The sequence below is a fragment of the Microcaecilia unicolor genome, chromosome 14 (genome assembly GCF_901765095.1).
Source record: "Microcaecilia unicolor chromosome 14, aMicUni1.1, whole genome shotgun sequence".
NCBI lineage: Eukaryota > Metazoa > Chordata > Amphibia > Gymnophiona > Siphonopidae > Microcaecilia > Microcaecilia unicolor.
In genome coordinates, this window is record NC_044044.1 from 30,838,251 (window position 1) to 30,866,233 (window position 27,983).

The window sequence follows — 27,983 nt, forward strand, 5'->3', positions numbered from 1 at the left end:
CCTGCATGCATGTGCCCACACACATATATGCAGAACACACATACATCTTGGTGTACATAAATACAAGACACACACTCAAACTGGTGGGTTTAAAAAAGTTTAGACAGGTCCTTGGAGAAAAAGTCCATAGTCTGCTATTGAGATAGACATAGGGGGAGCCACTCTTTGCCCTGGATCGGTAGCATAGAATCTTGCTAATCTCTGAGATTCCGGAATCTTGCTAATCTATGATGAGATTCTGCATGGAATCCACTCTTTGAGATTCCGGAATCTTTCTAATCTATGAGATTCTGCATGGAATCTTGTTACTCTTTGGGATTCCGGAATCTTGTTACTCTTTGGGATTCTGCATGGAATCTTGTTACTCTTTGGGATTCCAGAATCTTTTTACTCTTTGGAATTCTGCATGGAATCTTGTTACTCTTTGAGATTCTGGAATCTTGCTAGTAATTGGGGTTCTGCCAGGTACTTGTGAGCAGGATACTAGGCTGGATGGACCACTGGTCTGACCCAATATGACTATTCTTATGTTCTTATGGCATGCACACAAACACACATGCAGGATACACTTAAACCTATGTGCACACACAGATACAGGAAATGCACACACTTGTGCAGGTACAGAAACCTCATACATATTCACCTGTGCATTCACACACAATCACACATGTACAGACACACACATACCTGTACAGGAAACATACACCTCTCTGCACACAAATACACACAAAGGCAGATACTGAATACACAGAACACACATACTCCTGTTCACATGTATGTAGAAAGGACATACATACATCATTGCATACACAAATACACAGAGCGCATATGTACCATTCTACACAAATGTTATTACAGAATCGTATACACGCGTACACACACATGACTGGCCCTCTATCCATAGGCAGCTGTGCTAGAGAAGAAGCAGCAGTGACAGAGAAGGGGAGGGGAGAGAGGGGGAGCGAAGAAGGATTGTAAAATCAATACAATGGGTTTCTAACGGTGTGTTAAGAGAGTGAAATGTCGACAGCCTGTCTCAGCCTAGAAAATATGAGCTTCCCAAATACACTTCCAGCCGCTGTCAGCTTCCTAGGCCTAGCGGCAGAAATAAAAAGAGAGAGAGGTAGGCATCAACTGAAGGAGACAGAGAGATGGAGAAAGCTGCATGCACCAAGAATCACAGAAAGACAGAGCTATTCACACTGAGAATGAGACTGACAGAGACGGGGGGAGAGAGAGCGAGGAATAAGAAAATCATAGACAGAAAGAGGAAACTGGAAAAAAAAAAAGAACCTCTCTTTTGTCTCCAGCCATTTTTCTCTTCCTCTTTCTGTCTCTTGCACTATCTCCCACCAGAGATTGGAGGAACCTCAAGGAGACAGCCAGAGCCAGAGGGATGCCAGGGTGTATGGCGAGGGCGGCGATAAAAAGGAGATGATAATGGCTGTACAGGGGGCTAGTGAGACCTCACCTGGAGTTCCAGGTCTCCAAAAGAATACAGTCTAGACGGAAGCAACCAAAATGGGACAGGGTTTACACCAGAAGTTCTATGAACATGTGTACCCTAGCAAAGAGCAGAATCAGGAGAATAGGCAAGAATACGATCAAGACATTCAAATAACTCAAAGATAGAAATAATGGACAAGAAGCATTTTGCTGTGGAATGGAAGCTCCAAATTAGGATATGAGGAAGAGAGAAAGGTAGAATCAGGAGTAAGATAAGGAAATATTTAACAGAAAGGCTAGTAGACACATGGAACCACCTTGGGCAAATCTCTTCATAAAGGTGGCTAATAAATCCAGATGGACTTGCATGGGGGGGTGGGTAAAGGCTAAAAGAGTAAAAGAGACACAGAAGATCCTCAGTGATGAGGGAGTAAGGGGTAACGCCTGGGACAGGCACAAAGGATCCTCAGTGGTGGGGGAGTGAGGGGTAAAGCCTGGGACAGGCACAGAGGATCCTCAGTGGTGGGGGAGCGAGAGGTAAAATCTGGGACAGGCACAGAGGATGCTCACTAGTGAGGGAGAGAGGGGTAAAGCCTTGGACCACCACAGAAGATGCTAAGAGATGGGGTGTCCGGGGTAAACCTGGAATGAGAGAGACTGAGACCTACCGCTGGGATAGAAAATGGGCTATAGGGGCCCAGATGACACAATCTACTATCATTGGGTTGCGGCTTTTATCTTCCGTCTTTACAGTACTGAGTCCTTCCATCCCACAATTATTCCCCCAAAGCCCCTCCTTACATCACTGGCTCCCCCATCCCCCACCTCTCTCCATTAAGCACTGAATCACCCATCCATCTCCCTACAGCCCTGTCTCCCCGCATCTCTTCCCTCACAGCTCTGACTCTCTGTCATCCTCCTCCGTTCCTCTTCTTCCCCACCCCACAACCCTGTCTCCTTTGACCCCGACCCCTCTCCTTCCCTCTGTACAGCCCTCTCTCACTTGTTCTTCTGTCACTGTCCTGTAACTGCTCCCCATACATCCAGTCCCTCACCCTACAACATTGACTCTCCCATTCCTCCACACAGCCCATCCCCCTCTTTACAGGGTAATAGCAGGAGGAAGATATCACAGGAGTGTATCAGAGGCAAATTACAATTGGGGGGGGGGGAGGGACCGAGGTAGGAGACATGAGCCTTATATCAGCGAGAGGATAGAAGGCCTTGGGAGGCACAGAGAAAGGGAGGGGGACAGTAAAAGTATGGATGTGCTTTAGAAAGGGGAGGGGGATAGCGAAGGTCATTTTCCTATTAAATGGTATATTTCAGGTATTTTAGCCCAAAGTGCTCCATCCGAAATATCATACTGGTTTACAAAGGGCTGTGGTGGGGGTGAAATCCAAGATGTGCAGCTTACACTTCGCCTGTCCCTTCTGCGCTGTGCCATCAGCCCCCTCCCAGCCCCATGATTTTTCCAACACCCCATTAGAGCTGCCATCAGGATCCTGAGATTTCCTGCTCTCCCCCATCCCCCAATATCATAAACACAAATACATCAATTCAGGACATTAAAATGATATAAAATAAGAAACAGTGCATCAGAGGGTAAGGGGTGGGGGAGAAGCTGGGTCTAAACATCCCCCCTCGCCCCTTCCCCACAAATTTTTGCCATACACTTCTCTGCTGAATTCTGATTTTCCAATATCACAGAAGGTTTTGGACCCCCCCCCCCCACACACACACACACCCACCCACCCATCCTCCTAGTGTACCCCATTCCCCACCTTCCTCCCTCTCTCATCCACACCCCCAATCCCCAACACCAGAGATGGGGGATAGGGTGACAGGCTGCATCTGCAGTACACCAGGGCTTGGGTACCAAAGCTTCCTAGTTTAGGAGATTGGAGGATGAATGACAGACAAAGCAAGAGAGACAGAGGCAAGTATGAAGAGTAATAGGGTAGAGCAGTCAGAAGGACAGAGCGGACAGCTGAGCAATAATGTTGCTTACAGGTGTATATATATATATATACATATTTATATATTTTTATTCCACCTTCCTATAACAAGTCTGCAGAAGGGACTCCCTCTGCTCTTCTCTCTCTTTCTCCCCTCTGTCTCACTCCTTTCTCTCTCTCTCTCTCTCCCTCATCCAGAAACCACAGAGAGAGAGAGAGACAGAAAGAGTATTAAAAAAAAAAGCCCCGGCTAAGATTGAAAAATCAATGTTACTTACAGCTTGGCCGGAGTTAGAAGCGCTGAGCGGAGAATGGCTGAGAGCGACGGGAGGAGGAGGAGGAGGAGGAGGAGGAAGCAGCCAGGGTCGCTCTCTCTCTTTCTCTCCCCCTGTCCCTTTTCCCCCCCTCCCCCTTTCCTTTTAGAGAAGGAAGATGAAGAAGAAATCGGAAAACCTTGCCAAAAATCGATGGCTCTGGGTCGGTGCCGAGGTATTTCCCAGTTCGAGGAGAAAGCTGCTTGCCATTGATTTACAATACAAGATTCTGTCTCCCTCTCTCTTTCCCTCTCCGGGATTCATTCACAGCCTGCCCCCCTCTCTCTCTCCCTCTCCAGCACAATAGAATAATCAATATATACATACACACACACTCTCTCTCTCTCTCTCTCCCTCTCCCTCTCTTGCGCGCACACACACACACACACACACATTCATTCGCTCTCTCTCTCTCTCACACACACACACACACACATACACAGAAACGCGCATGTACAGCTCCAGAAGCAGGCGAGCAGGTGCAACAACAGGAAGCTTGGGATATGAAGTTTTCATTTTATATACATCGATATCAAATGATTCTAACTTTACACGCATAATTCCCCAGCTTGCATTCCTCCACCGTCCGTGGAGAAAGGAGGGCTGCAGAAGAGAGCATAGTGGAAAGAAAGGTCTAAGGAAGATGCTGTGAAGGAGGCAAAGGGAAGGAAAATAAGAGGAAGTGTGAACTTGAAAAGGGCTAAGGGAAAGTAATGTAGAGAGGGTGGGCCATTCAGTCTTCCCAGACAGGAATAAGGGGACTATTAGAAGAGCCCCCCCCCCCCCACACACACACACCCAGAAAGTGCAAAGCCAAAGGGGCTGAAATTACCAGGGGAGGACCCATCAAAATGCAGAGAGCACAAGGCTTGGAGATTCCACAGGAAGCCCTGGTAAAATGCAGAATGCAGGGGCTGAAAATACAAGAGGAAAACTCAGCAAAATGCAGATAGTGCATGGGCTGAAAATACCACCAGAGACCCCAGCAGAATGCAGGGGCTGAAAATATCACAGGAGAACGCGCAAAATGCAGAGTGCAAGGGCTGAAAGTACAACCAAAGAAAACAACAAAATGCAGAATGCAAGCACTGAAAATACCAGAAGAGCCCCCAGAAAATACAGAGTGCACAGGGACTGAAAATACCGGAAGAGACCCCAATAAAATGCAGAGAGCACAAGGGCTGAAGATAGCACAAGAGGCCCCAGCAAAATGCAGAGTGCAGGGACTGAAAATAGAAGAGGAAAGCCCAGCAAAATGCAGAGAGTGCAAGGGCTGAAAATACCACAGAATAAACCAGCAAAATGCAGAGAGCACGAGGGCTGAAAATACAAGACAAGAATCCAGAAAAATGCAGAGTGCAAAGTCTGAAAATATCAGCGGAGAAGTGATCAAAATGCAGCCCACACAGGTTTGTAAACACCAGGGAAAACCTCAGAAAAATGTTGAGTGCACTGGGGCTGAAGATACCAAATATAAGTACATAAGTATTGCCATACTGGGAAAGACCAAAGGTCCATCGAGCCCAGCATCCTGTTTCCAACAGTGGCCAATCCAGGTCACAAATACCCGGCAAGATCCCAAAAAAGTACAAAACATTGTATACTGCTTATCCCAGAAATAGTGGATTTTCCCCAAGTCCATTTAATAATGGTCTATGGACTTTTCCTTTAGGAAGCTGCCCAAACCTTTTTTAAACTCCGCTAAGCTAACCTCTTTACCACATTCTCTGGCAACGAATTCCAGAGTTGAATTACTACTACTACTTATAATTTCTAAAGCGCTACTAGACGCATGCAGCGCTGTACACTTGAACATGAAGAGACAGTCCCTGCACGACAGAGCTTAAAATCTAATTAGGACAAACAAGAGATAAGGGAATATTAAAGTGAGGATGATAAAATAAGGGTTCTGAACAAGTGAATAAGGGTCAGGAGTTAAAAGCAGCATCAAAAAGGTGGGCTTTTAGCTTAGATTTGAAGACGGCCAGAGATGGAGCTTGACGTACCGGTTCAGGAAGTCTATTCCAGGCATATGGTGCAGCAAGATAAAAGGAACGGAGTCTGGAGTTAGCGGTAGAGGAGAAGGGTGCAGATAAGAGAGATTTACCCAGTGAACGGAGTTCCCGGGGAGGAATGTAGGGAGAGATGAGAGTGGAGAGGTACTGAGGAGCTGCAGAGTGAATGCACTTATAGGTCAATAAGAGGAGTTTGAACTGTAAGCGGAAACGGATAGGGCTAATATGAGCATAACGACACTGGCGGAATATTAGTCATGTAGCAGAATTTTGAACAGCCATCTTTTCTCCAAGCTGCAGAGCCCTCGCCACTTTAGCCTTTCCTCATAAGGAAGTCGTCCCATCCTCTTTATCATTTTCATCGCCCTTCTCTGCACCTTTTCTAATTCCACTATATCTCTTTTGAGATGCAGCGACCAGAATTGAACACAATATTCGAGGTGCGGTCACACCATGGAGCGATACAAAGGCATTATAACATCCTCATTTTTGTTTTCCATTCCTTTCCTAATAATACCTAACATTCTCTTTGGTTTCTTAGCCGCAGCAGCACACTGAGCAGAAGGTTTCAACGTATCATCAACGTATCATCATCTGTGACTCCTAACGTGGAACCTTGCATGGCGTAGCTAAAATTCGAGTTCCTCTTTCCTGCATGCATCACTTTGCACTTGCTCACATTAAACGTCATCTGCCGTTTAGACACCCAGTCTCCCAGTCTCATAAGGTCCTCTTGTAATTTATACAATCCTCCCGTGATTGAACAACTTTGAATAACTTTGTGTCATCAGCAAATTTAATTACCTCGCTAGTTACTCCCATCTCTAGGTCATTTATAAATATGTTAAAAAGCAGCGGTCCCAAAACAGACCCCTGAGGAACCCCACTATCTACCCTTCTCCATTGAGAATACTGACCATTTAACCCTACTCTCTGTTTTCTATCTTTTAACCAGTTTTTAATCCACAATAGAACATTACCTCCTATTCCATGACTCTCCAATTTCCTCTGGAGTCTTTCATGAGGTACTTTGTCAAATGCCTTCTGAAAATCCAGATACACAATATCAACCAGCTCACCTTTATCCACATGTTTGTTCACCCCTTCAAAGAAATATAGTAGATTGGTAAGGCAAGATTTCACTTCACTAAATCCATGTTGACTTTGTCTCATTAATCCATACTTTTGAATATGCTCTGTAATTTTGTTCTTAATAATAGTCTTTACCATTTTGCCAATGTCAGACTCACCAGTCTATAATTTCCCAGATCTCCTCTGGAACCTTTTTTAAAAATTGGCGTTACATTGGCCACCCTCCAATCTTCTGGTACCACGCTCGATTTTAAGGATAAATTACATATTACTAACAATAGCTCCGCAAGCTCATTTTTCAGTTCTATCAGTACTCTGGGATGAATACCATCCGGTCCAGGAGATTTGCTACTCTTCAGTTTGTAGAACTGCCCCATTACATCCTGCAGGTTTACAGAGAGTTCATTAAGTTTCTCCGACTCGTCAGCTTCGAATACCATTTCTGGCACCGGTATCCCACCCAAATCTTCCTCGGAGAAGACCGAAGCAAAGAATTCATTTAATCTCTCCGCTACGGCTTTGTCTTCCCTGATCACCCCTTTTACTCCTCAGTCATCTAGCGGTCCAACCAATTCTTTTGCCGGCTTCCTGCTTTTAATATACCTAAAAAAAATTTTTACTATGTGTTTTTTCCTCCAACGCAATCTTTTTTTGAAGTCCCTCTTAGCCTTCCTTATCAGCGCTTTGCATTTGACTTGACATGCCTTATGTTGTTTTTTTATTATTTTCATTCGGTTCCTGCTTCCATTTTCTGAAGGATTTTCTTTTAGCTGTAATAATTTCCTTCACCTCACTTTTTCACCATGCCAGCTGTCGTTTGGTCTTCCGTCCTCCTTTTTTAATACGCTGAATATATTTAGTGATCTCCCCACCCCTAGCATTTGAAATCACCCATTATTATCATGTTGCCCAGTTTGTTTGCGTCCCTAATGTCCAGCAAAATTCAGAAAGCACAGGAGAGGAAAATTCTAGAAGAGATACTGGTAAATTAGGGTTACCAAATGGCTCCAGCTCATGAGGTCCATCCTGAACCAGTTCTGGTTTCCATCACCTCCCCCACCCCCAATTTTCCAATATCCCATTCCTATATGCAAGGATTTGTAATTCTGATTGCCTCATTGGTTTTCCTAACAAAATCAGAACTACAAGGTCCAGCATGCAATAGGGCATAACTAGGCCTGGTTTAGTCTGTTCCTGATTACTTAAGGCCCTGTTTACTAAACCACGCTAGAGGTGCGTTAGCGTTTTTAGCGCACGCTACTAAAGCGTGTAGACTCCCATAATATTCCTCTGGGCGCCTACACGGTTAGCATTTGCAAATTTTTAACATGCGCTAAAAACGTTAGCGCACCTTACTGCAGTGTTTCCCAAGTCCTGTCCTGGAGTACCCCTTGGCAGTCAGATTTTCAGGATATCCATAATGAATGTGAATGAAAGAGATTTGCATTTAATTTATTTATTTGTTACATTTGTATCCCACATTTTCCCACCTATTTGTAGGCTCAATGTGGCTTACATAGTACCAGAGAGGTGTTCGCAGACTCCGGTGTGAACAAATACAAACTGATGTTGTGGTAAGATAAAGTTCATGTGGCACAGCCACATTAGGGAATCATATAATGGAAGAGTTGTGTTATGTCCATTACGTACTTTACTTTTGTTGTTTTGCAGAGATCAGGCATTTATGTTGGATCGGTAGGGTATGCCGTTTTAAACAGGTTAGTTTTTAGTTTTTTCCGGAAGTTTAGGTGGGGTCGTTCGTAGTTTTCAAGGCTTTTGGTAATGCGTTCCACAGTTGTAGGCTTATGTAGGAAAAACTGGATACGTAAGTTGATTTGTATTTAAGTCCTTTGCAACTTGGGTAGTGCAGATTTAGGTACATTAGTGTTGATTCGGATGTGTTGCTAGTTGGTAGGTCGATCAGGTCTGTTATGTATCTCGGGGCTTCACCATAGATAATTTTGTGAACCAGGGTACAGATTTTGAAGGCAATACGTTCTTTGATTGGGAGCCAGTGTAGTTTTTCACAGAGGGGTTTTGCGCTTTCAAATCGCGTTTTCCCAAATATAAGCCTGGCTGCCGTGTTTTGTGCGGTCTGCAGTTTCTTTAAGGTTTGTTCTTTGCATCCCGCATAGATTCCATTGCAGTAGTCTACGTGGCTTAGTACCATTGATTGTATCAGGCTGCGAAATGTTTCCCTCGGGAAGAATGGTTTCACGCGTTTGAGTTTCCATGCTAATAATAATAATTTCACTTGGCTCTCTAATGTTGTTATGGTCCATTGTAACACCGATGATTGACGGGCTGTCTGAGATAGGGAGGGTGTAGTCTGGGGTGTTGATACTTGTGGGGTTGTCTGCGCTGTATTGGGATGACAGGGTGAGACAGTAGATGCAGATCACCTACATTTCTGTGCGATTTATAGACTATGCCGAGCGCCCATCCACCTGACTAAATTTAGTCGTGGGCAGTTATGCCAAAGTAAAACTTGGAGTAAATGCCGACGCCTGAATTATGCACGGACTGAGTGTATTCTATAACCACGTGCATAGATTTTAGAAACGTCCACAACCCGCCCATTCCACTCCCGCATGCCCTTTTCAACTATGCAACTTAGAATTTACATGCAACAAGTTATAGAAAACACTTAGACAGTTCTGCGTGTAAATTCTAATTCATGCAAATTAGTGGCAATAATTGATTAAGTGTCCATTATTGGCTGATTGGCTTCTTAGCTAATTAAGTTGCACGTGAAAATCCAGAATATGACTGGATTTACACAGGCAATTTAAATCGCGCAATATAGAATCCGGGGGAGGGAGGGGAATGTCTCTACTGAAACAGGGTAATTTTGCAACTCTGATACAAAAGTCTCTTTTTTTTTTAAAGTCTGTCACTGACACCCTTGAATAAGTTGCCTTAAAAACTTAAAGGGTCTTTTATGTAGATGAACTGGCATTTTAAAGACGCCAATGTATTCCTATGGGTGTCTTTAGCATTTAGCGCACGCCTATTTTTAACGCACGCTAAAAACGCCAGTGCACCTACATAAAGGACCCCCTGGCTAAGAAGAACAGTATAAGCTGATCCGTGGTTTAAGAAGACTGTTCCCTCGTGCCGTCAGACATTTAAAAAGAAGCAAGAGTGGATTTAACTTCTGTGTCACAGTCATCTGATCTACACGATTTTTGTGCTACTAAATTAATGTCATTTATTTTATAAAGTTTTGAATTTATTCTCTTTTCCACATTCAGTAGGTATTCAAGCTATTTGGCTTAAGGGTCTGGATGTACAATTCGATAATATTGAACGGTCTCTATTTTGGTGTAAAGTTTAGGCCAACTCACTCCACCAGTATGACTCGATCACTTTACTTCTTATTGCACAGGGCACTTTGAACCCCTGTGAAAAAAATGGAAAGCAGGTCTTTCCCCAAGCAACTCTTGCTGGCATTGTACAAGTATTCAGATGTTATATTTCTGTCCAATGATTAAATCATTTTGGTTGCAAATCTGGAAATACATCCAGGCCATATTTCACTATAATACTAATTTATGTATTGATATAACTGTTCTAAGATCAGCACACCCTCAACGCAGTGTGTTTGAGAAAGATCTCAGGCTTTTTGATCTATTCATCTCCATTGCCCTGCAGATGATTTTAGGTAACTGGAAAAATGTAAATATGGTGGATGTTACATTCTGGTGGAATACTGTACGATACTATCGGAGTTTTATATACAGCTAGTTTTCCAAAAAGGTTCACAGCGGTTCACAATGTAAGAAAAACTCCAACAATAATGAGGAATTAACAATTATAAGACTATACCAATAATAGTTATAAAAAATAGCAAATTAGATTAAAATTAAAAACAGAAATCATTAAAAATAGTTCAAACAAATAGGTTGTTAAGATTTCCCTAAAAATGAAATAGGAAGACGCTAACTTCAATTTCAAAGATAATTTAATCCATAATCTGGCCCCCAAAAAGATAGATTTGAACCAAATATTTTTTAGAGAAGAAAAACCTAGGGCCCTGTTTACTAAGCCACGCTGTATTATTCATTGAGTGAAAAAATATTTCCTCCTATTTGTTTTAAAAGTATCTCCATGTAACTTCCTCGAGTGTCCCCTAGTCTTTGTACTTTTGGAACGAGTAAAAAATCGATTTACTTCTACTCGATCTACACCACTCAGGATTTTGTAGACCTCAATCACATTTCCCCTCATCCGTCTCTTTTCCAAGCTGAAGAGCCCTAACCTCTTTAGCCTTTACTGATACGAATGGAGTCCCATCCCCTTTATCATTTTGGTCGCTCTTCTTTGAACCTTTTCTAATTCCGCTATATCTTTTTTGAGATACGGCGACCAGAACTGAATGCAGTACTCAAGTTGTGGATGCACCATGGAGCGATACAAAGGCATTATAATATTTTCGGTCTTATTCACCATCCCTTTCCTAATAATTCCTAGCATCCTGTTTGCTTTTTTGGCTGCCGCCACACACTGAGCAGAAGATTTCAGCGTATTATCTACAACGACACCCAGATCTTTTTCTTGAGCGCTGACCCCCCTAAGGTGGACCCTAGCATCAGGTAGCTATGATTCGGATTATTCTTTCCAATTTAAACCAAAATTTAATTTAAATATTAAAATCAATACATGTATGTACCGTTAGCCAATGAAAATCTCTAAAATAGAGGATACACAGTCAAAACGTCCAAGACCTCTTATCAGTATGATATCTGAATTTGAGCTAAAATCTGCTGGGAAAAAGATAAATAAATAACTTGCAAGCCATCATTCAGACTTGGAAACCTTTGGAAATTTATTTAAAACAGGATTTGCAAATGATCAACAAGATATCTGTGACTGATGATCTTCTCCTACCCTCTCTGATATTCACAGAAGCTTATCCATTTTATTTCTTACTTATATAGTATCTTCCTTTTAATTTCATGGTTGTTTTTATTTTATTTGGTTTTGCATTGTACTTCTTTCTCTGTCGTTGCATCATTTTTTTTTTTTTTTACAAACGTACTGTTACTTTTTAAATTAATAAAAAGATTTGAACTGAAAGAAAGCAGAGTGGTTCCTGCTGTGTCTCATTCTCTATTTTCATTCCTCTGTCAATCTGGAGCAAAAACTGCAGTTAGGGTTGCAGCCTCATCCCTGGACCCAGGTCTACAAAACAGACTGAGTCATGGGAGAAAACCAGGTCAAGATCGGCCTGTTTCGTTGCTCTGTGCTGATGTTGCAATGTATTGGTCTCCATAGCAACCTAGCTTGTCTGGGCCTAACAGCACTGCCGCAGACTTAACTTGGGGAGGGGAAAAAAACTACAACTCCCAAAATTCATAACCAACAGAGACAACACCCAATGGAGTTAATTTAAAAACAATGTTTTGATGGAGAATATTTTGTTAGTTGTACTCGGGGATATGCTTGGTGTTCGACTGTTTGTTTTTCTGCATGGTCCTGTTAATTCAGCTAGAAGACCTGTCAATGGGCTCTACGGAATGCTGGGAGTTGTAGTCCAGAGTCCAGGCTCTGGCCTGCAGAACAGGCCAGGTTCAGAGAGGAATGACTGGCATGTGATATGAGTTTTTCTTCCCGCCTTTCTAGGGAGATAGAGGAGAAGGGGATGGCATAGCCCTCGTGTTTTGAATATAGCTACAAGTTTGATTTTATTTGGCTGTTCTGCTCACGTCTTCATTTATCCGAAAGGAAACAGACGAGCAATATCTACGAAGGCACTGGGCCAAGAGTTCTAGAAGGGACAACAGGGTGTGAAGTGGGTGCAACAGGAGGCTAACGGTGGCAACACACCAGCTTTACTTCACTCCTGGCTGCACCCTTGTTATCATAAATAAATTTAACAATGGGTTCTTGAGTGGTCCTGGACGCAGCATGTCACTGCAGAAAGAGAGACAGGGAGACTAAAGAACCACTAAATATGCCTCATAGCACTATATAAATATTTATTAGTTGTAACTAGAACAAAAAAGGGAAAGAAAGGTAAACAAGGGGACAGTGAGATACTGGGGAATGAGATATATTTATTTATTTGTTACATTTGTATCCCACATTTTCCCACCTATTTGTAGGCTCAATTTGGCTTACATAGTACCGGAGAGGCCTTTGCAGGCTCCGGTGTGAACAAATACAGGGTGATGTTGTGGTAAGATCAAGTTCATGTAGGAGGGAGGGAGAGGAATGGCTGTTATTTTCGTCTTCTCTGATGATGGTCTTTCTCTCCCCTCTCTCTGAAGTATCAGTGATAGCAACGAGTCCTCGAGGTGGAGCGGAAGGTCACCTACAAGTCAGACACAGAGGATGTGCTGCAAGCCCTGGGAAGCCAAGCTGAAGGAGCCATTCCTTCCTGTGACACTTAATGACAACAATGAACCTGTACCTGACCACTGGCTCTGTGACTGTCAAGGATCCTGAGAGCTCAAATTCCCCTTCTCCCTGCATGAAGGTGGTAGATCCAGTACTCTGGTCACCCAATATCAGGAGCTAACGTGGGAGGGAGAGATCATAGGAGCCCTTGAGGAGTTGCTGGGGGCACACCACGCAGTGAAGGCAGAGTTAGAACTGCAGGCCTCTGCCTCTTACGTAACAGACTGAAGAAGCTCTGTGGTGGCAAGAGAAGGGCTTCATGTGGACTTCAATGAGGCTGACTTTGGTTTGGCTGTTGGGGAGGTGGAGAAGGTTGTAGCCATGGCGGAGGAGATACCTGAAGGGCTGGAAAGGATCATCCACTTCTGTGCACAGTTAAGGTGAGTTTCTAATTCCTGATTCTGCTTTTCTCTGTGTGTGATCCTGAGCGAGACACAGTTCCAATCCCCGGCTGTGCCACTGACTCACTGTGTGTAACCCAGAGTGAGATACTTTTTTTTTCCCTGTGCCTTATTTCTTAGTCCCCGGCTCTGTCACGGACTCTCTATGACTCTGGGGGAGTCACTTCACCTCCCTGGGCTGTGGTTTTAACCCCAGGTTTTTTCACTGATGCTCTAAATATATGACCCTTGGGGGGGAGGGGGGAGGACATTTCCTCTAGCAAAGGTGTCCTCCAACTGCATTCCTGCCAGCTGGGGTAGTTTCAAAAGTGAGGATCAGACAGGTTCTGTGGGATTCCAGGGGTCCTGACTGACCCTCATGATTAAAAACATGATGTGAATACTCCAGTGCAGGGGCTTAGCCACGGGCGGGCCTGGACGGGCCCAGGCCCACCCTAACTAGCCCCAACCCAACCAGTGGCGTAGCTCTCCCAAGCAAGGCTCCAATCTTTTCCTGCCTCTTCTGCCCACTCTCCCCGTCGTCTGCTCACTTTTACTGCCCTGATCCGTTCTCCCTCCAGCACCGGCGATTCCCATAGCCAGCCTTCTGCCAGTGTGCGTCGTTGGGGCCTCTCCTTAGGCACGTCCCGCCTACTCTGCAACTTCTTGTTTTCCGCAAAGGTGGGACACATGCCTGAGAAGAGGCCCCGATGACGCACACTGGCAGAAGGCTGGCTATGGGAATCGCCGGTGCTGGAGGGAGAACGGCGCTTCAGGGCAGTAAAAATGACCATACCACGTGGACAGGGAGAGCGGGCAGAAGAGAGGGAGAAATGCAAAACTCGGGAGGGGATGGAGAAGGGAGAAAGTGCTGCCCAAGACCAGAGTGGAAGCCAATTTGTAATCTGTTTCCACTTTCCACCCCCCTCCTCCCCCCCCCCCCCCCCCCCCCCCCCCGTGCAGCCGTCATTTCAGTTCACTCAAAACAAAGCAGAGAAAATTTTGTGCCCACCTACTTTGGGCTCAGGCCCATCCAAAACTGGCTGTCTGGCTACACCACTGGTGCAGTTTAGAGGGGAACGGGGGGGGGGGGGGGGGGGGGGGGGAGGAGGTAATATTATCTCTCTGTGCCTCAGTGCTGAGTTCCAAGCTCAGTGGCTCTTTGTTTGTGACTTCAGGTGCCAGGGGAGCAGTGGTAAACCCCTTGGGCTCTGGATTTAGTCTTAATGCTAGAGAATGGTAACATCCCACCCACTATTTGTAGATAACTTGAAGCTTTACCATTCCTGTGACTTAGCTGAATGACTTCAGAGGAACTTCTCAGATGACATCAGGATGACATTTGGCCTGGATAAATGTGCCAAGGGAACCCTCCTCAAAGGGAAACTAAGCAAAACTGAAACTACCATTCTGACTGAAGATTGTAACATAAAGAAACTTGAGCAGGAAGGTGTATATCCATAACAAGGAGTAAAATAAGCACAAATCAGGAAAGAAATAATCAGCAAAGAATACAAACTAATATTGGAAAGCATTTTAACAGAATGGAATAAGATACAAGTTATCAATCAACCTGCAATCCTTGCAGTTTTTAGAATTATAGTCCCCCCCAAAATCTTGAGAAGTTGGATGAAAGATCAAGGAAACTCCTCCCTGCCTACCAGGTTCTCTATAAGAACCAATGTTTGTTTGTTTGTTTGTTTTAAATATATCTATTTGTAACCTGCCTTTATCCAAGGCAGGGAACCTGACACACATATTTAAAAACATATGTTACAAAATTACAAAGACAAAAACTGCAGAATTAGTCCAGATATCAAGGCAAGTCATAGGCCTGGCCAAGTAAGTAGTGCTTCAACATCAATTTGAAAGAAGATATGTTCCTTTGCAGTCTCAGTTCCAAAGGCAGCATATTCCATTCACAAGGGCCAGTAATTGAAAATGTGCCATTCCTTGTTTGTCCACGTCGCAGATTAGGTACTTCATGTGCAAGTGTGTAAAGATCAGAAAGGTCTAGAAGGTTACATACCAATGCAGGTTGCTCCTCAAGTAAAAAGACGAATCCTGATACAAACTCAAATGGGCAAGCAGAAGCAGTTTAAATTTTATTCTGTACATCACAGGTAACCAGTATAAAAGGGACACATGTTCAGAAGTTGACAGTCCATAAAAAAGCCGGACAGCAGAATTCTGCACTACTTGCAAAGGTTGTAGACAAGAGGCTGATAAACCCAAGTATTGCAGTAGTCTAGACGACTCAAAATCACGGCTTGTAACACTTTCTGAAAATCAGTACACAGCAACAAAGGACGTAATTTGCTTAACAAGCTTAACTTAAAATATAAGTTCTAAATCACTTGCTGAATCTGAGATCCAAAAGGATACCTAGAGTGTGAACTGTACTTGAAATTGCAATAATGTACCAAAGAGCAAGATGTCTGCCGGGCGGGATTAGGTGCAACCAACAAAACCTCTGTTTTAGAGATAGTCAACTGCAGCAAGTTGCTTGTCATCCAGTCCAGAATGGCCCCAAATATCGTTTGCAGCCGAAGCAGTGCAGCAGGCACAGATGGCTTCAGGGAGGGGGAGGATGAATATATGTATGCCAAGATTGTACATTGTAAATAAGAACACTTGAAGACTGTTGTCTAGGTCCAACGGTGGCCAGCGTTTCGTCAATCTGCTTCAGGGACCAAGAAATGATGACTCTACAGGTGCAAACGTTGATAGCCAATAGGCACTTGTAGAGTGATCATTTTGTGCTCCCTGAAGCAGATTGGCGAAACGCTGGCCACCGTTGGACCTAGACAACAGTTTGATGCTCGACACTCTTTAAAATATGCTTTTTTGCACCACTCATTTAAGAATTCACGTTTAAATGAGGTCTTTTGCCTGTGATTGGCTTAAGCATAAGAGGTGTGGAGTACACCCAAGCATTCTGAGGCTTTTCCCTTCTTAATATTAGTATCAGCACATGAACTTCTTCCAGTTTTGGTTTAATGTGCAAAGTGGTGTGGTAGCCGTGTTAGTCCACCTTTTAAAGGTCGTAAATGGAAATAAATCAAAACAGAAAAAAGAAAATAAGATGAAACCTTTGTTATTAGATTAACTTAATGCATCTTTTCATTAGCTTTCGAAGGTAGGCCTTCTTCAGACTGGAAATCAGCAAATGTTGACAAATATCAGAACATAAAGTGAAACACAAAGGCACTCCAATGACAAACTCACAGAACAAGGAAGGGGTAGGTTAGGTGAGCAACAGAAAAGACTGGGTGGATGAGAGTCAGGGAGAAATGGATGATTGATAAGAGGGTGACAAAGCAGTAGAATTTTATGGCTTATAGTGGGATTGAAAGCCCAGATCTTTTTAAGTCCTGTCTGGTGGGTGTCAAAATATTTCATCATTTTGACTTCAAACGTCTTACGTTCCTAGATTGTCTTAAAATTTCCTTTTAGTGTTCTTACCTTAAGATCATTGATGAAATGTTCTGGTTTTCTAAAGTGCTGTCCCACAGAGGTGGCATCCTGGTTGGCACTGGAGTGTTTAATATTGTGTCAGTGTAAATTGAGCCATGTCTTTAGCATCTGGCTTGTTTCTTCCCTTCTTCACACTTTTTACATTGAACGATGTATACCACATTAGAGGATGAGCCTGTGAATGATCCCCATATTCTGTGAGTGACTGTAGGATGTGTTGGCACAGTTTGCAGCTGGGAATATTGCGTGGACGTGTGCCATTCTCCTCTTCTTGAGCTTCTCTTGGGAGTTCACTTTTCACTAATTTCTGTTTCAAATTAAAAGTGGCTGTCGGAAGGCCAAGCACCCGGTGGTAACTGCTTGATGTTTTTAAGTTTGTTTAGAAAATCTGTGGTGTCTTGTATGAAGCTGTTTGTCTTGTGATACCAGTGGCGTAGCAAAAGCGGGGCGGTGGGGGCGGTCCGCCCCAGGTGCACGCTGCTGGAGGGTGCAGAGAGCAGCCGTGCACCTGTCAGCTCCACTGGCTCCCTGCTCCCTCAGCCCCGGAACAGGTTACTCTCTGCACCCTCCAGCAGCGTGCACCCGGGGCGGATCGCCCCCACCGCCCCGCCCTTGCTACGCCACTTGTACACAAGACAAACAGCTGGGAGGGGGGGGCTTGATGCACCGGGGAGGGGGGGTGTCTTTGCGCTGGGGGGGGGGTATCGTGCTGCACCCTGGGGGGACGGATGCCGCTGCACCCGGGGGGGGGGGGGGGTATGCAGTGATGATCCACCCCGGGTGGCAGACGACCTAGGATCGCCACTGTTGTGTACAAAAGGTTTAGTCTAGGTATTTCCTCTAGAAATGTGCCAATGCCAGATATGATTGGTCTGCCAGGGTTTCCAGTTTTATGGATTTTAGGTAGTGTGTAGAATTAGGATTAATGTGCAAAACTAACCCATTTGGAGATGGTACCCCAAGAGTGACTTGGCAGTGATAATGTCCGGTGATATCTGGGTAGCTGAACAGGTTGATAAGGTGATAACCAAAGCTATAGAGATGTTAGGATGCACCTGGAGAGGTGATGCGTTGATTAGACCTTGATTTGGAGAACTGCATCCAGTTCTAGAAGCCATACCTCGGAGAGACTTAGGAAGACGAGGATGGTCCAGGGAAGGCAACCAAGGTTTCACCAAAAGCTAAATGAAATAAGACTTGAGGGTCTAAACATGTATATGTTACAGGAGACACCACAGAGATAGGAAACATCCAAATACCACAGCAGTATAAATTAATACCCAAGATGTGAATCTCTTCCAGAGGAAAGAAAGCTCTACAAGATGTCACAGTATAAGGATTCAGAAGCAACATGGGAAAATCTTTCTCCAAGGAAAGAGCAGTGGAGAGATGGAGCGGGGAACAGTAACAGAACGCAAGAAAGAGGGTCTCTGGTTGTGAAAACAAAGCTAGAGATGAAGCATTGTAAATTGGGCAGAAGGGATGGGCCTTGAGGTCCTTGATCTGACACCAGTGGTCACTTTATCTTTCTGTTTAAATGGAGGCCTCAGCCCAAGGACCCAGTGCCCCTGTAAGAGCAGGGATTCTGGTGGAAGACAGCCCTTCCCTAGACTGTATCAGTTTGCTTTTTGCCGGTGTTGCTTGTGGCAGCCTGTATATTGTGTTATATTGTTTGCAATAATGTGCACTGCGGGGGCTGGGAGGGAGTGGGAGGCGGGGTGTTGTCTCTGGCATTCTGTGATGGCTTAAGGAGAGAAGAGAGAGAATGGGGAGGAGGGGGGTGAATCCACTGGCTGATGGAATTATATTGCTGAACACCACACACACTCTTTCTCCCTAACCCCCTTCCCACCATCCTGCAAAATTCATGTCAGCATCTTCTCATTCCTTCCCCCTCTCTCCGTCTACTCCCTCCTTCTCTCCTCTGCCCCTTCTTTGGTTCCCCTCTTCCCTCACCTTCTCCTTGCCCCTCTATCCATCTCCCCCCACCCAACACCATAGTTATAATTAGAGTTAATGAGTTTTCACTCTAGGTCTGATATTAACACTCCCAGCAGCTCCCTGGGGTGGGGGTGGGGGCTGAGCTTCGCTTGTATAAATACAAATTATCCCTTTCTCCCCCAGGGGAAAGGATATGAGAAGAGGAGTCCAAGACTTAGGGAACATGAAAGAATGATCCATGCAGGAAGGGGGAAAGTAGGGACAGTCAATAGAGAGAGTCACCGCTGAGCAAGGAAACAGCTAGTCTGTGAAAGGATTTTTTTTTGGGGGGGGGGGGTCTTGTCAGTTCACTCCCTCCCCCTACTATATCACCACCATATTCCCCTCACTGTCTTTAAGCAGAATTTCTCCTGCAGCAGACCTCCAGTAGCCCTGACAAGCAACTAGGAGGTTAATTCCATGGCGGGGTGCCTTCATTACTGTGGTAATGAGGTTTGGCAGTGCTGGGCAGTATGTGTGTTGGGGGGGGGGGAACTGTTCATCACGTCAAACAAGCAATAACCGAATGAATATTCAGAAAGCGTACAAGTGCACCTCCTCCTTCCGTCAGCTTAACGAGTGTCCTCGTCCTGTCTAACTCCCCCCCCCAACCACCACCACCACAAGCCTGATCATCTGACCCCATACTCCTTGGTGCTGGGAGGGAAGGAATTAAATGATTCTTTTCCATTTTTTATGGCCCTGCATACAGACGCACACAAGCAGAAAGAACAAGAGATATGAAGGCTGTCCACTGTGTAGCATTGTTAGAACATTTCGGGATTAATAGCTCATTTTAAGTGAGCACCCCAGGCAGGAAGGATGTCCCTGAGGTGCACCTAGGGAGGTGAAGGTCCCAGGCAAGGAGGAATGCCCCTTAGTGTATATCTGTCTAGGTGACATCCCTGGCAAGAAGGATGACCCCGAAGTGTACCTGGACAGGTAAGTGTCCCAGGCGAGGAGGAAGCCCTTGGGTGTATCTGTCTAGGTGAGATATCAGGCTGGTTGGAAGGCCCTGAAGGTTTGCTAGGGGCCATTTCTTTTGCAGGGAGCCTGCACCAAACTTTCAATGGCATCTTCTTTCCACAGGGGTGCTCAGTGTGAAAACGATTCCCGGCAAAATGACCGTCTACCTGCACCAGTACTGAGCAGAGCATTACTAGAAGCTTAAAGAGGCAGGTGTGCTTTGAAATGAGTCTTATGATACAAAGGAAAGAGTTATCGGAAAGACCAGAGTTAGAACCATCCAAACCGGGAGCCATGATTAAACCCAGCTTCCAATCTGTGTGAGACCCCAAGACTCCAGCTTTTAATCCCACTGCTGTTCCAAATTTATTCAGAGCCCACCTTCCAAGGCCTGCTTCTGCCACCCTCTGACTGACACTAATCCCGTCATTACCAACTTAACAGACGACCTTTAGATCCACACTGTACCTCTCTGTGTGCAGCCTGAGAGGTGCCAGCTACAGCCCTGCATCTTGTAATCGTGAGACTTATAAGATGCTGCACTCGTTTAATGAAAACAATCAATGAACGCTTCCTATTTAATGCTCCCTCCTAAAATTCTTCAAAAAATGATTGCCCGGGTGCCTGAGAAAAGGTGTGTGTGGTTCTCTTGAAGCCCTATGCCTGGGGGATAAATGTATTTATTTAAAAGCAGTTGTAACCCACACTGTGTACAAATCTCAGCAGTGAAAACATAAAACAAACAAAAATCAGCTATAAAAACCAAGCATATAAAACTCAACCAGCATGGGAACGGCACTGCCAAGAATTACGCAGAAGTCGCCAGCACCAGGAAAATGCCCGTTGAATCTCTCTCGGTGCCCATCTCACTCGATAAAGTAGTGCAGCTGCCGTGTTAACACACGTACATATGTACAAATAAAGGTTAAGCAATAAAAAACAGAATATCCAGCCAACTGGATAGGTTAGCTTTCAAGAGCTAAAATGCCCCTTCCTGACTTCAGGAAGGAATCTAAGGGGTTTAGCTCCTGACAGCTGGTTAAACGATGAATTATGTCAGTCTAATCCTAAGGTATTGCAGTATACTTATATGTTTTTATTAACCTTTGTTTCGTTGGTTTTCAGTCCTGTATCTCTCCCTGTCGTCCCTTACTTTCAGCTCTGTCCATTCTCTTGTCTCTCCATAGAAAAGCAAATTGAGGCAGTGAACAGCTACCTAGTTCTGCTTTCTGGGGAGACAAGTGGGTTGCAAAGCAGGTAAGTCAGGGTTCAAATCCCACCCCACCCCCCCCTGCATTTTACAACTAGACTAGTATAAAGCCAATTTGAGCAGTGAAAGAGCTTGTGTAGCTGAACATGTAACATAGCAGAGAAATTCATTTCAAACACAATTTGCCCTCCTACCTAGCCACCCTGCTGCCTCCTCCTATCAGCTCTCATGAGCAATCCTTCTCTTCCTCTTTCGCTCTCCCGCCACCCTATTAATTCTCCGATCCTATCCGTCACTAGCAATCCCGCTGCCTCTTCCCTCTCCCTCTCTCTCTCTCACGCTCAGCAGCTAACCACACTCCATTGATTTTCAGCCCATGTTTATAGGATTTCTACTTAGTCCTGATCAGTGTTTAAGTACTTTCAAATCCCACAACGTTTTCAGTGGGATCAATGGCATCGATTCCCTCCACTTTCCCTAATAGTGTTACAACAGTGTTAAAAGGCTCCAAAAATCACAGGGAATCCTTGTCAGACAGGAGGTGGAGGTGGCCAGGGAAAGAAGCTGCAAAGCCAGTTTTCTGTAATAGAGAACAGGAGAGAAAAACCAAGTGTACACACATCAAAAAGAGCAACGGGGACCCAACCCCTGCCCCTGACAGTGTCCATGAGACGGGGCCAGTTCTGTCCCAAAGACAGAGACAGACACACACACACACACATCTAATGTTCAGAAATTGGATCCAGCTTCACCCTCAATAGACACACATACACAGGGTTAAGGAAATGGGATCCAACTGTACCCTAGTCACACAGCAGAAACGGGATCCAGCCACACCTTATGCACACAGCAGAAACGGGATCCAGCTGTACCCTACAGACACACCAGAAATGGGATCTGACCCTAACCTAGAAACACACTCACACACAAAACATTTTCAGCAATGACTCCCTTGTATACCGGTCTCAGAATGCTTCAGAGATTAAATTCAACTCTTAACACTGGAAACAGAGACACACCAACACTTGCTACACATATGGGATTCATCCCTACCCTACAGAGGTCTCCCCAATATCACCATATACAAGGGGACCTATCCCTACCGTACACAGACCCTCTCATATAAACACAGACACAACGCTCCAGCAATGGGACCCAGCTCTACTCCAGAGACCAACAGCTCCCCCCACACCCCTACCTCCCCCTCTCTCATATAATGCACTCACCCACAAACTCACAAAGTTCCACAATAAAAGACCTAACCCTGCCCCAGGAAGACTTCCTCATACACACAAGGCTAAACAGTAAGACCCAGTCCTATGCCAGAGAGACACAGGCAGGTCTCCTTGTGGACTGGAACATTCCCTAGAATAAGATTCTCTCACCCACATGCTGACAGATAGGAAAGCATTGGCTGGTGGATACAGACTGCCACCTGCTGCAAGTGAAGGAAATTGCACAGCAGCCCCATGGGCGAGCCTGGCATCACCTTCCCAGTACTCTCCTGCCCTACCATTGCCAGAATCGAACAGAAGACATACACTTGATCTTGTCACTTCTCCTTTTCAAGCACAGGGCAGGCCAAGGAAAACTACAATGCAGGCGGAGTGGGGAAGCCCCTTCCCCAATGGATTACAAGTAAAACTGGCACCCAGGGTGATGGATGCAGGGAGCTGCCCCAGGTCACCAGGGATGTCAGCAGGAGAAGCCGGACTTGAACCCTGGCTTCCCTGGTTCTGGGCTGTTCCTCCACCTGCAGGTCAGAGAGAAATGACCCCCCCCCCCTCCCACCACCACCACATATAAATTAAGAACAGGGAGAGGTTGCTACACACCACCCACTTAGCTGACGTTGCTCCTTCACATGTTTAGAACTCCGCAAGTCCGTTTAAATGTATTTAATTAAAAGTTCTTCTTGTTAGATTGACTTTCCCTGCAATGTTTACAGTACGTCTGATATTCAGGAAAAGCTGAACTCCAATAGGCTGCTAAATTTACATCCTATTTTCAGTCAAACTTAGGAGCATATCTTTTCGGCTGCAAAATTCATCTTCATTTTAGGAGCTTAAAAGTTATTATGCTTATAAAAAACGTAAGCCTGCCGTTCATTTACTGCTTTATGAGCCTAGTGCTGAAAATCACCGCTAAGCTCCTAACTTTTTTCCCCCATCCTAAATCCCGCTCCTGTTGCCACCCACCCCTAGATTTAGAGCTTTAGTGAAATTTTCAATACAAAGCTAATTTTCATTCCCTACTGTCACACCTGCTTAGAGCTCAGCAAGGGAGAAAATAAAGCCCCACCAGGACCTTGCGAAAGGTGAAGGACTCGGAGGTGCCATCTGGCCAGGAGCAGTTCTTTACAACCAGCAGAAAGCTCCGGTGCTGGTGGGAGAAAAGTGACGCACCAGAAGCCCCACTGTGCCCCAAGCCCCTAGGATGGTTGTGGCCACTCGGTGGGGAGCAGTAAGAACTGGGAAGCGCAAAGGCCAACAGTCCAAAACCACAGCACCTAACGTGACCCAGACGGCCTGCAGGGAGAGCACCCTCTAGCAGAAAGTTCAGGGCACAGAAAACCAGGGGCACTGGAGAAAACACCCGGTCCGTTTGCTGTGGAGGCAGCTAGGAAGACTGCGTCAGCCAGCACCTGGGAGGCTAGGAGTAGAAAGCGGGGTTTCTCTCGCAGGGCTGGCTCCCGTAGGATGAAGGTGGTCATCCCAGCTCTGCAGCCAGGACTGAAAATACCAGAAGAGACTGCAGCAACGTGCAGAGAGCACAGGGGCTGAAAATTCCAGCAGAGACTCTATCAAAATGCAGAGAGTGCAAGGACTGGAAATATTAGAAGAGGCTCCAGTAAAATGAAAACAGAACAATAAAAATGAGGTGCAGCTCCGTGCAGAGCACACAGTGGCTGAAAATACCAGAGGAGACTCCAGCAAAATAGAGCGCAGGGGCTGAAAATATCAGCAGAGACTCTAGCAAAATGCAGAGAGTGCAAGGACTGAAAATATTAGAAGAGGCTCCAGTAAAATGAAAACAGAACAATAAAAATGAGGTGCAGCTCCGTGCAGAGCACACAGTGGCTGAAAATACCAGAGGAGACTCCAGCAAAATAGAGCGCAGGGGCTGAAAATATCAGCAGAGACTCTAGCAAAATGCAGAGAGTGCAAGGACTGAAAATATTAGAAGAGGCTCCAGTAAAATGAAAACAGAACAATAAAAATGAGGTGCAGCTCCGTGCAGAGCACACAGTGGCTGAAAATACCAGAGGAGACTCCAGCAAAATAGAGCGCAGGGGCTGAAAATACCAGCAGAGACTCTAGCAAAATGCAGAGAGTGCAAGGACTGAAAATATTAGAAGAGGCTCCAGTAAAATGAAAACAGAACAATAAAAATGAGGTGCAGCTCCGTGCAGAGCACACAGTGGCTGAAAATACCAGAGGAGACTCCAGCAAAATAGAGCGCAGGGGCTGAAAATACCAGCAGAGACTCTAGCAAAATGCAGAGAGTGCAAGGACTGAAAATATTAGAAGAGGCTCCAGTAAAATGAAAACAGAACAATAAAAATGAGGTGCAGCTCCGTGCAGAGCACACAGTGGCTGAAAATACCAGAGGAGACTCCAGCAAAATAGAGCGCAGGGGCTGAAAATACCAGCAGACACTCTAGCAAAATGCAGAGAGTGCAAGGACTGAAAATATTAGAAGAGGCTCCAGTAAAATGAAAACAGAACAATAAAAATGAGGTGCAGCTCCGTGCAGAGCACACAGTGGCTGAAAATACCAGAGGAGACTCCAGCAAAATAGAGCGCAGGGGCTGAAAATACCAGCAGAGACTTTAGCAAAATGCAGAGAGTGCAAGGACTGAAAATATTAGGCTCCAGTAAAATGAAAACAGAACAATAAAAATGAGGTGCAGCTCCGTGCAGAGCACACAGTGGCTGAAAATACCAGAGGAGACTCCAGCAAAATAGAGCGCAGGGGCTGAAAATATCAGCAGAGAGACTCTAGCAAAATGCAGAGAGTGCAAGGACTGAAAATATTAGAAGAGGCTCCAGTAAAATGAAAACAGAACGATAAAAATGAGGTGCTGCTCCGTGCAGAGCACACAGTGGCTGAAAATACCAGAGGAGACTCCAGCAAAATAGAGCGCAGGGGCTGAAAATATCAGCAGAGACTCTAGCAAAATGCAGAGAGTGCAAGGACTGAAAATATTAGAAGAGGCTCCAGTAAAATGAAAACAGAACAATAAAAATGAGGTGCAGCTCCGTGCAGAGCACACAGTGGCTGAAAATACCAGAGGAGACTCCAGCAAAATAGAGCGCAGGGGCTGAAAATACCAGCAGAGACTCTAGCAAAATGCAGAGAGTGCAAGGACTGAAAATATTAGAAGAGGCTCCAGTAAAATGAAAACAGAACAATAAAAATGAGGTGCAGTTCCGTGCACAGCACACAGTGGCTGAAAATACCAGAGGAGACTCCAGCAAAATAGAGCGCAGGGGCTGAAAATACCAGCAGACACTCTAGCAAAATGCAGAGAGTGCAAGGACTGAAAATATTAGAAGAGGCTCCAGTAAAATGAAAACAGAACAATAAAAATGAGGTGCAGCTCCGTGCAGAGCACACAGTGGCTGAAAATACCAGAGGAGACTCCAGCAAAATAGAGCGCAGGGGCTGAAAATACCAGCAGAGACTTTAGCAAAATGCAGAGAGTGCAAGGACTGAAAATATTAGAAGAGGCTCCAGTAAAATGAAAACAGAACAATAAAAATGAGGTGCAGCTCCGTGCAGAGCACACAGTGGCTGAAAATACCAGAGGAGACTCCAGCAAAATAGAGCGCAGGGGCTGAAAATATCAGCAGAGAGACTCTAGCAAAATGCAGAGAGTGCAAGGACTGAAAATATTAGAAGAGGCTCCAGTAAAATGAAAACAGAACGATAAAAATGAGGTGCAGCTCCGTGCAGAGCACACAGTGGCTGAAAATACCAGAGGAGACTCCAGCAAAATAGAGCGCAGGGGCTGAAAATACCAGCAGAGACTCTAGCAAAATGCAGAGAGTGCAAGGACTGAAAATATTAGAAGAGGCTCCAGTAAAATGAAAACAGAACAATAAAAATGAGGTGCAGCTCCGTGCAGAGCACACAGTGGCTGAAAATACCAGAGGAGACTCCAGCAAAATAGAGCGCAGGGGCTGAAAATACCAGCAGAGACTCTAGCAAAATGCAGAGAGTGCAAGGACTGAAAATATTAGAAGAGGCTCCAGTAAAATGAAAACAGAACAATAAAAATGAGGTGCAGCTCCGTGCAGAGCACACAGTGGCTGAAAATACCAGAGGAGACTCCAGCAAAATAGAGCGCAGGGGCTGAAAATACCAGCAGAGACTCTAGCAAAATGCAGAGAGTGCAAGGACTGAAAATATTAGAAGAGGCTCCAGTAAAATGAAAACAGAACAATAAAAATGAGGTGCAGCTCCGTGCAGAGCACACAGTGGCTGAAAATACCAGAGGAGACTCCAGCAAAATAGAGTGCAGGGGCTGAAAATACCAGCAGAGACTCTAGCAAAATGCAGAGAGTGCAAGGACTGAAAATATTAGAAGAGGCTCCAGTAAAATGAAAACAGAACAATAAAAATGAGGTGCAGCTCCGTGCAGAGCACACAGTGGCTGAAAATACCAGAGGAGACTCCAGCAAAATAGAGCGCAGGGGCTGAAAATACCAGCAGAGACTCCAGCAAAATGCAGAGAGTGCAAGGACTGAAAATATTAGAAGAGGCTCCAGTAAAATGAAAACAGAACAATAAAAATGAGGTGCAGTTCCGTGCAGAGCACACAGTGGCTGAAAATACCAGAGGAGACTCCAGCAAAATAGAGCGCAGGGGCTGAAAATGCTGTGTTCTGAATGAACTACACTGGACTTTGATATGTAAGACCTACTACCCTTCTTGTAGTTTTGCTGTCTGTCGTGTCGCCTCCTGCTGGTCAAGCAGTGTTGCTGCTGCTGCTGATTTCTCTGTTCCCTCAGGTCAGGGCTTGTTACACCTTGGAGTGGGCGGTGGATGGTGCAGTTCTGGTCCCTCAGGGCAGATGAAGGAATAGCAGCTCATAAAGTGTCTTTGCATTGATGGTATGTTATCTCTGTGCAGTGTGGTGAACTTGCACCCTAGGCTGTGCCCCCTGTCAGTCTGGTCTTCACATTTCCCCTCCCTAACCTTTGACCTTTTCTTTTTGCTACTGATGTGTCATTGCAGTGCGTGTGTCCCCTTCTCATCCCCTGTATGTATCTGCCGCCATCCCTTTCCCCTTCAGTCCAGTCCTGTCTTTCTCTCGGTCTTCTTGGTGACATGCACCGAGGGCTCTTCTCTGGTGATTACGACCCCTCTTGACAGGACCGTGATGGATGAGTCACTCCCTGGAGGCCCCGATGTCCAAGAATCTGGCCTTTTCTCTTTTTATGGACGGGGAAGTAATGGGGCGTAGATATTTTAAGTCCATGGCCACACGACTTGCTGTCTGGGGGGCTGGGAGATTACTGAGGGTTTAACGGAACAACACAGCTGCCCTGAGACATCTGAGTGTATCAGTCTAGCAGGGACGATTCCATATTTGTTTTTATATCTACCCTTACAAAGAGGATTGAAACAAAGCGACTTACAAAGATAAACAATATGGAAACCTAGAATGAAATCAACAAAAGATATAACTAATCTACCTGAAAGAATAAATCAGAACTTCTGTATGCATTTTATTC

The 27,983-nt window shown here is 45.1% G+C and overlaps 1 protein-coding gene across 1 annotated transcript in view; it reads left to right on the plus strand.

Annotated features, from left to right (window-relative positions):
• Positions 1 to 20,254, plus strand: part of THTPA (thiamine triphosphatase) — a 38,269-nt gene extending 18,015 nt beyond the window's left edge. The window contains 4 exon segments of the mRNA XM_030186753.1: positions 13,110 to 13,216; positions 13,218 to 13,601; positions 15,580 to 15,584; positions 20,154 to 20,254. Of these exon segments, the coding sequence (XP_030042613.1) occupies positions 13,110 to 13,216; positions 13,218 to 13,601; positions 15,580 to 15,584; positions 20,154 to 20,254 (597 nt within the window).
• The last annotated feature ends 7,729 nt before the right edge of the window (positions 20,255 to 27,983 follow it).